This window comes from Poecilia formosa, unplaced genomic scaffold (assembly GCF_000485575.1).
Source record: "Poecilia formosa unplaced genomic scaffold, Poecilia_formosa-5.1.2 Scaffold606, whole genome shotgun sequence".
Taxonomy (NCBI): Eukaryota; Metazoa; Chordata; class Actinopteri; order Cyprinodontiformes; family Poeciliidae; genus Poecilia; species Poecilia formosa.
In genome coordinates this window covers 3,767-13,463 of record NW_006800545.1, presented here as the reverse complement: position 1 = coordinate 13,463, position 9,697 = coordinate 3,767, and the positions used below count along the sequence as shown (strand labels likewise).

Here is a 9,697-nt window from a genome sequence, read left to right as displayed (position 1 = left end):
GATGTGGAGACTTTTTGATTTCCGGATGAGGGAGATGATCCTGCTGGCCTTCTCTTCATCACCTCTTAATCCCTTCCTGCAGTACTCCTCCTTCTGGGGGTCATTGAACCCTCTGACCTCTGTTACCATGCCAACGCACTCAGCAGGGATCTGATTGGCTGCTGCAGGTCGTGTGGTTATCCAGAGGAGAGCAGAGGGAAGCAGTTTCCCCCTGATGAGGTTTGTCAGCAGAACATCCACTGAGCTGGACTCTGTAGCATCAGTCAGGATCAGATTATCATCAAAGTCCAGAGGAAGTCGACTCTCATCCAGACCGTCAAAGATGAACAGAACCTGGAACTGTTCAAAGTTACTGATTCCTTTGGTTTCAGTAAAGAAGTGATGAATCAGTTCCACCAAGCTGAACTTTTTCTCTTTCAGCACATTCAGCTCTCTGAAAGTGAATGGAAATATGAACTGGATGTTCTGGTTGGTTTTGCCTTCAGCCCAGTCCAGAGTGAATTTCTGTGTTAAGACTGTTTTCCCAATGCCAGCCACTCCCATGGTCATCACTGTTCTGATTGGTTGATCTCTTCCATGTGGGACTTTAAAGATGTCTTCTTGTCTGATTGTTGTTTCTGGTCTGTGTGGTTTCCTGTTTGCAGTTTCAATCTGTCTGACCTCATGTTCATCATTGACCTCTCCAGTCCCTCCCTCTGTGATGTAGAGCTCTGTGTAGATCTGGTTCAGGAGGGCTGGACTTCCTGCTTTAGCGATTCCCTCAAACACACACTGGAACTTCTTCTTCAGGGAGGATTTAAGATTTTGTTGACAAGCAGAAGGAAGCAGCTCTATAGGGACAAAAGATAAGATCATTAATGTTATTTCTACATTTTTAATTTGGTTCATTTTATTTACAGCTAAAACCAGATGTTTTTACATAGAAGTAATTTTTTTTAACCCTAACTGACCTAAAATTGGAAAAAGTTAGTCTTATTTTCTGTCCTATATGCCTAGAAATGGTTTCAGTTGAAATAGTGAAGGTGATTTTGTCAAGTTGTGATATCAGCAAGAGGATTTAGGTTAGATATGGGGAAAAAATAAAATTCTTCTTTTTTTCCTGTTAGACGACTAACAGGGAGAAACCCTCACTTAGACAAATCAGCGTGACCAGCTCTGAGCCAAAACTCACATTCAACTTCAACACCTGCCACACCAAAGAAATAAACAAGCAGTTGGTACCAAAACAATTCCACCGACTCCACTTCCAAGGACAAAGCGACAAAGCAACCAGCTCAAGCTGTAACATTTCATGGGAATCCCACTGAAAAACAGATTCACTGCACTTCAACAGAACCCCGGCGGGAAGCCTTGCCTTCAAACGTCAACAACAGATATGAGGCAAGATCAACACATCAAGTTTCACTGCTAGCACATGGAGACCACTGCAAACCAAACACATTTCCTCTGTTCATAGTATTTAGAGGTTGACGTTCATATTCTGAGGATGTCCACTGAGCCAAGACAATTCCATGAATTTATCACAACTCTATGAGGTCAGCCAACATCTTCCAGAGGACCCAGCTGTGTGCTCTGGATTTTGACTTAAAATAATAATTAGGATTTAATGAGCACATCCTTCTCAGGTGATTATAACATGCTGCAGATTTATGTGTGGTAGAAATCCTCTTACTGCTCTGCAGACGATCAGCCAGCTCCTCCTGCTTCATCCTCCTCAGGAAGTTCAGGGTGATCTTCACTAATGCGTCTTTGTTGTTTCTCCTCTGCTCTTCATCCTCCTTTTCATCAACCTCTTGACTCTCTACTTTTTCTGGGTCATCTGAACTCAGAGCTGTGTGCATCTTTTTCAGCTCATTCTTCACAAAGTTGACGATGTTGTCCTCCAGCAGCTGCAGATGAATAAAAAAAAATAAAGAATATATTAGACTGAAGACAACAACCAGGTCCATGTAGGCAGACTGAACACCCTGTTGATCTTCTAAGACTGAACGGAGTTGATGTACAGACCATAAATATGGAGTCCAGCTCTGTTTGGAGCTGCTGGACAGACGGACCAGTGGGAACCTCTGAGCTCTGCTGGTCCACTCTGTGGAGGAACCAGGAATAACCATCATAAATGACCAGAAACTCTTTGGGTGAAATACAGTAAACATATATTATTTTTCTTTATTGTTTTTATAAAATATATTAAAAAGTACAAAATAATACTTAAATGATGAAATTTCTTCTATCCAGTATCAGTAATTACGTACATAAAGTTGAAGACGTTTTACAAAACATTTGCATATTAAATTTTATATATCCTGAAATAAAAGGTTTTTACATTAAATTAATATGTATTATTTGATGCCATCTTTGTTTCATGTATCACATCACTGGCATACAACTATAATCTTAATGTATTATAATCAAATCAAAGAATATTGAGATTACAGAATGAAATATATTGGGGGGACAGGTATAGCTCACCTTTTTGCTGATGACTTAAGATCGATGCCAATGTCCATTGAAGCATCACTTTTAAAAGACACACAGCTGGGTTCTGGTCTTGGTTCTGGTGGTTTCCTATGAACAGTTAGTTGATGTGTGAGCTGTGCTCTGACATGGAGAAGAGTCCAGGGGCTTCATAAATAAACATGCAGCTTTCATACTGAAGGTTTGCACATTTACAAGAAAATGTGACAAAATTAAAGGAAATTTGCTGCATCTAACTGAGGTTTTCCATTGTTTTCTAACGTGTGTTACATTATTTTATGAGGCTAAATGTGGTTCAGTTTCATCATTTATGTTTAAGCAATGAAAGATTCAAATCATAAAATCATTGGGGTTAAATAACACTGAATGGAATTTTGTTGCTTCATGGCTTATTGTTTATTGTTGCCACATTTTCAAAGCAGAAACACCTTCACACATTTGAACTTACTCAGTTGTGCCAATCCAGTTACTTTACTGAATATTTTAAAATCAATTACTTATTTTTTAATAATAACAGTTACTTAAAAAACAACGCACAACCTGAATATGCTACAAACAATATAAAATTTAGCTTAATTCTTTCTGCATATTACATAGAAATGTAATCAAATGAAACTGTCTCTTTAAAAGTTTTGTTTCGCTCTTTTACCTTCACTAACATTACGTCACCAGAAATCTAATGAAAAGCAAGAGTCTCTGATCATCATGATGAGGCTGTGTTGATTTAGGACCCAAATGCAGCAAGGCGGAGACGCTGAATAGATTTGACGATTTAATAAAAATGAAGAGCAAAAATAACAGGGAGAATAGGGAGCCAGAGGAGAACAAAAAGGCCCAGCAAGGATCTTTGTAGGATTAACAACCCAACTTTCCTCTCATTAGAGAAACATTTTTTTATTTTTCTTGAATCTTTTCTAAAACCCATTAAAACTCTTTCGAGTATCAGGAACTACATGAAGCTGAGGATGTTTTATAAACCATCACAATATTACATTTTATATATCCTGTTAAAAATGCTTTTTGATGACTTTGGAAATTAATATTTATCATTTAACTCCATCTTTGTTTCATTCAGCTCTGGAAAAATTGAAGACACCACTGTACTGAGCCCCATTGAAAACCTCATGGTTATTCCACAGGAAGAGTTAATTTATGAACTCTTCCTGTGTTCAAACATCAGTATTATTGTTTCTAAATGAAAATGAACTTTTCTTTGTATGAAAACGCTGCTTGTTTTTGACCATTTCTCATTTTCTGCAAATAAATACTAAATTTTCATTTGGAATTTCAGAGACATGTTGTCAGTAGTTTATAGAATAAAATAATGTTCATTTTACTCAACCATATACCTATAAAAAGTTACATCAGAGAAACTGATCATTTTTAGTGGTCTGTTATTCTTTTTTCCAGAGCTGTACGTCCCATTACTGACATACCACTATAATTTTAATGTATTATATTCCAATCAAATCAGAGAATAGTGATATTACAGAATGAAACAGATTGGGGGGAACAGGTATAGCTCACCTTTTTGCTGATGACTTAAGATCGATGCCCATGTCCATTGAAGCATCACTTTTAAAAGACACACAGCTGGGTTCTGGTTCTGGTCGTTTCCTATGAACAAAGATTTTTAGTTGATGTGTGAGCTGAGCTCTAAGAGAAGAGTCCAGGGACCCAGAGGAGAACAAAAAGGCCCAACAAGGATCTTTGTAGGATTAACAACCCAACTTTCCTCTCAATTGAGAAACATATTTTATTTTTCTTTAATCTTTTCTAAAATATGTTAAAGCATACAACATAATGCATGTATCATATCATTTTTCCTTTTAGTATCAAGAATTACATAAAGCTGAAGATGTTTTACAAAAAACATCACAATATTATATTTTACATTATCCTGAAATAAAAGTTTTTTTCTTGTTTTACAGACTGTAAATTAATATTTATCATTTGAGTCCATGTTTGTTTTATATGTCATATTACTGATATGCAACTATAATCTTAATTCATTATAGTCAAATCAGAGAATATTGAGATTACAGAATGAAATATATTGGGGGGACAGGTATAGCTCACCATTTTGCTGATGACTTAAGATCGATGCCCATGTCCATTGAAGCATCACTTTTAAAAGACACACAGCTGGGTTCTGGTTCTGGTTCTGGTTCTGGTCGTTTCCTATGATTAAAGTTAGTTAGTTGATGTGTGAGCTGAGCTCTGACATGGAGAAGAGTCCAGGGGCTTCATATATAAACATGCAGCTTTCATACCGAGAGTTTGCACATATAAAGAAAAAAGGGGACAAAAATAGAGGAAATTTACTGCATCTAACTGAGGTTTTCCCATTATTTTCTAAAGTTTGTTACATTATTTTATGACAGTAAATGTGGTTCAGTTTCATCATTTACATAAGATATTAAAATCATATAAACATCTGGATTAAGTAACAATGAATGGAGTCAGATTCCAGTGTATTTAGTTTTGATGCTCTGTAGTTGCTAAGTAATAAAAAATTGTGCATTACAGCACACTTTCATTTTTGTACTAGCCGAGTTATGTGTGTGGTGCAGATTTTATGTGCAAGCTCAGCGTTTCTACATGAGGCCCCTGGACAGTTAGAGGCAGTGATGTCACCTCTGAACTTTGCTCTGCTCTCCATCCTGATGAGTTTTAGAAGGAGCAACTTTGTCCTTTTTGTCTTCTCTGTCCTCACCCTGGTCCATGCTGCTCTGTGTAGATCAGCTCACTTCTACCTTCAACTGAGCAGGAAACACAGATGCTTTTCATGGAGGACACAAAGAAGCCTGTTTCCACTATGCTACTAAACCCAAAACAAAAAACACATTCAGATTACAAATCCGGACCTACTTTCAATTTGCTCTTCCTGCTGAAATAACTTTCTGTTTTGAAAACAATCCTCACAAAACATAAGCATAATCTTTATTATTCTGGTTTCTGTTAAGTTAATGCACCATTTCATGCTACTCATGTAACAGCTATCTGGGTAACACTTTATTTGAAGGGATGTGCATAAGACTGACATGACACTGTCATAAACATGACATAACACCTGTTATGAACATGAAGGAGTCTTTATGACAGTTATTGTGAAGTGTGATTCGGTAAATAATGACACTTTTAATGCAAAGTTGCTCTAAAAGTTGCATTAAAAGTCCATTAAAAGTGCCAACTTTGCATTAAATTATCATTATTTACAAAATCATGCAAAGTTGGCACTTTTAATGGACTTTTAATGCAACTTTTAGAGCAACTTTGCATTAAAAGTGTCATTATTTACCAAATGACACTTCATGACAACTGATATAAACATTCATAAAGACTTTTTTATGTTCATGACAGGAGTTATGTCAGTCTTATTCACACCCTTTCAAATAAAGTGTTACCGCTATTGGTTTGGTAATTCTTTAATGTAGCTTCTTATTGCAGTGAAATATGGAGATAAATAAGGTGACAACTGAATGTTCATTTTAAGACAGAAAAAATACATGTTTATTTTTTAACAAAATCAAAAAGCTTTACAGTGATCTATTTATCAAGCTTGGGTTAATGCTGGAACTAATTTATTAATCCCTTTCGTGTGTTGTATAGCTCACTGAAAAAAATAAATAAATAGAACATAAATAAATATTGTATTTTAAAGAAATAATTAAGTAAAACGTATACCTGTTTGTTGATTTTTTTTTCAACATAACAGTAATAAGAACTTCGTCCAAATGTCTTTAGGATTTTGTAATAAATTTATCCCGAAATTTAAAAAAAAGAAACACTGACACTGAGTTTCTTTATTTCTAAACCTTTAAAAACGCCCTTAAATCTGTCTTGAAATGACCAGATCCCAACCAACAAAACCCACGGAAAAATTAGCTGCGTCCACTGAAATTCAGCTGTGATCATCTGAATCAGAACCAAAGTTTTGTCCCAGTTCAGATAATAAACTCAGTGCGCCTCTAAGCCGACATTTACGGTAGACAGAAACGGCGGGTCAGGCGATCACAACTAAAGGCAATTCATCTCTTTAACATATTTTTGTAGTGCAATTTAACTTCTAAAACCACTTCCTACATCTAATATTAATACAAAATTATTAAATATTGAAATCAGTTTTAAATGCTGAACAGGCGGGGGAAACCAACGAAGCTGCAACGTGTAGCCGTGTTTCTCATGAAGATACCACTTCAACAGCATTATATTAAAATTCTGAATAATCACTGCAGCATAAGGATAAAATATTTTTGTTTAAAGTTTTCTGATTAAGGGAAGCTAATAACGATTCAGAATTCAAATAAAGCTGCATAAATGTAGAATAAAGTACTTTAACGCAGCATGAGCTACACACACCCACATACAAAGAGTACGGGAGCAATAACATCGCGCGGGCCCTGCTGCGGGTTTCTCTCTATACCCCAAGCAGAGCCATGACGTTTAGCTGGTTCTGTCTGCTGGTTCCGCTGAAAACAACCTTCCTACACCTGATTCTACCGAGTCAAAGAGGAAAAAAACGATGCCTTACCTGAACTTTCAGAAGATCTTTATAGAGCTTTCTTTCTGCGTCACATTCCAGTGAAAGTGAAAGTAGTTTTTTTTTTCAGAGGAAGAGGGCGTTCACTGATCAGTATCTGCAGCTTTAAATAAATTACATCTAATCAGAAGAGGATAGAGTGGTACTGCTTCAACATACTTTGACCCAAGTAAATGTAAAAAGTAGTTTTCAAAAAAAATGACTCAAGTAAAAGCAAAAATGTAAGAAAGTCTACTCAAGTTCTGAGTAACTGATCAGAACATCAATTATTTAATATTTAAAAACTACGTCATCAGACTGACTAAAACATAAAGATATGTGGAAATGTCGGAATTTTTTAACACCAAAATGAAAGTGATCTAAATAATGTAAACACAAAATCAAGAGAAAGAAAAAATCTGTTTATTTCAATGTGAACTTGTATGAAACTTTAATAAAAGCTGCAGGTGTCTGGTGAATTTTTGTTCTTCACATCAGAGAATCCAGAAATGTTGAGTCGGAAAACTTTATAAGAATATTACTCAAGTAAAAGTAAAAAAAAAAAAAAAAAAAAAAAAAAAAACAGCATAGTAAAAATACTCACAAAATTACATTTATTTCCAAAAAGATACTTAAGTAAATGTAACTGAGTACTTTCCAACTCTGCCTCTAATAAATAATTTCACTGCTGTTCACAAAGTTTAAGGCATTCAGTCATGCAATAACTAGTTATTAATAACATTTATTTAAATTGTTTTGTTGTCAGAACCAACATTATTTTAATTTTTAAAATTTCTTTCAAGTCATTGATCAGAACTGTGGTATGTGTTCACAACTTTAAACATGAAGAAAAGAGAAAATTAATGTAAATTAATCTTATGATGGAAAATTGACTGGATTAGTTAAAACTAATAATTTAAGTCGGAAATAAAAATGCAAATTAGATGTTAGGAACATCTAATTTGTTGCAGAAAGGTGTTTATAGAGATTTTTTCAGATAAATATCTGAAACTACATCTCTATTATGAAAACAATTAACTTCTGCTTTTATTTGTTGTTTTTCTGAACCATAATTCCATTAACACCAGTGAAACCAGTATTGTGTTTATTCTGGGACAGAGGATTGGTTTACCACTGGTCACTCGGTTTCGGGAAAACGGACTGATAAGAGAAGAAAAAAGAAAAAAAAACACAACTGGCCGGTTTTAGATAAACTGAACTCCTGCAGTTTGTGTTTTACCCACCAGATGGAGACAAATTAGATCCAATGAGGAGGAGTTCACTGTTCCTTTAAAACGGTGGTCCCCAAACTACGGCCCGCGGGCCTGATCCGGCCCGCCTCCACGTCTCCACATCCGGCCCCCATAGAGCAGGGGTCCCCAAACTTTTTCCTGTGAGGGCCACACAACTTTTCCCTTCTCTGGTGGGGGCCGGAGTCAGTAAAGTGTGACATTTGCAGGAGTGCCTAAATGTAAAAATTTATTGTTTTCCAGAAAGCACAATCAAATAACCCTCTCTGAATTCTTCACAGAAAAAATCCAGGAAATAAATAATAACAGTATTTATTAAATAAATACCATCTTTCATCTTTTCCAGACTATGAGCCGCACCAGACAATAAGTTGCAACCCCAAGTTTTTTTTTTTTTTTATCCCAGAAAACAAAACATTTTTTTATTTTTTTTTTTTTTTTTTTTTTTTTTTTACAAAAAATAAGCCTCAGATATCTCTGCAACTCCAGGTTTTCCACAGCGATGCAGCAGCAGCGGGCGGACACCCAAAATTTGAGTCATAACAGGTTAGTTGAATATCATTTATTACGGCTGAAAAAGAAAAAGTTGCCAAGTTTAGATTTAACTGAACTGATTACGGTAGTTTCCGAACGGTAACTGTAACAGTAAAAGTGCTGATCCTTCGTGTTGCTACTAGCATGTGCTAAATGAAAATAGGCGCTTTCTTCTGCTTCTTCTTTAAATTTCAACAGCAGCTTGCATCCATTATTGTTGCACTACTGCTATCTACTGGATCCTAATATCTATACCTCAAATTCTCATAATGATCCCAGAATTATTTAAAAAAACAAAAAATCTTCTTTTCCCCCCTCAATGCTATTGAACTGATCAACAACATTCTCAAATTTCAATTCCCTATTAAAACCTAATTCCATTTTAATGGGCACTTTCTTCTTTTATTTCCAATTTTGACTTCCAATGATTCACTTCCTGCTAAAGAGCCCCCTGGTGGCTGAAGAAAAATCCACATATAAGCCGCAAGGTTCAAAGCTTAGGATAAAAGCAGCGGCTTATAGTCCGGAAAATACGGTATATAAAAAAAAATCTAAATGCTCTCTGGAATTGTTCAGGTGGCCGGACCAAATGTGGAGGCGGGCTGGATCCGGCCCACGGGTCATAGTTTGGGGACCACTGCCATAGAGGGTTATTTGATTGTGCTTTCTGGAAAACAATAAATTTTTGCATTTAGACACTCCTGCAAACGTCACACTTTTTTTTTGTTACAAACTGGCTTCGGCCCCCCAGCAGAGAAGGGAAAAGTTATGTGGCCCCCACAGGAAAAAGTTTGGGTACCCCTGCTTTCAAAGGTCATGACTTCATAAGGGATAGTTTCACCTGAATCCTCATTTTCAGTGTGAGTTTTATGTCTCAGACTGGCTCATTTTAGATAATCTGTTATTATTAAAATCA

General features: G+C 35.9%; 1 protein-coding gene across 6 annotated transcripts in view; it reads right to left on the bottom strand.

Moving 5' to 3' along the window:
* The window catches only part of LOC103130100 (protein NLRC3-like), a 36,029-nt gene extending 28,952 nt beyond the window's left edge, over positions 1–7,077 (bottom strand). For 4 of the 6 annotated variants that reach the window (XM_016665655.1, XM_016665654.1, XM_016665653.1 and 1 more), the window contains exons 1-6: positions 7,010–7,077; positions 5,113–5,237; positions 4,555–4,656; positions 4,003–4,092; positions 2,470–2,565; positions 2,008–2,086 (exon numbers count right to left, since the gene is read on the bottom strand). In XM_016665655.1, the coding sequence (XP_016521141.1) occupies positions 2,008–2,086; positions 2,470–2,565; positions 4,003–4,092; positions 4,555–4,656; positions 5,113–5,201 (456 nt within the window). In that variant the 5' untranslated portion in view covers positions 5,202–5,237; positions 7,010–7,077. Of the gene's footprint in view, positions 1–2,007; positions 2,087–2,469; positions 2,566–4,002; positions 4,093–4,554; positions 4,657–5,112; positions 5,238–7,009 lie in introns of those variants that run through there. The other 2 variants (XM_016665656.1, XM_016665657.1) reach the window with 2 other exon arrangements.
* Positions 7,078–9,697: the final 2,620 nt, after the last annotated feature.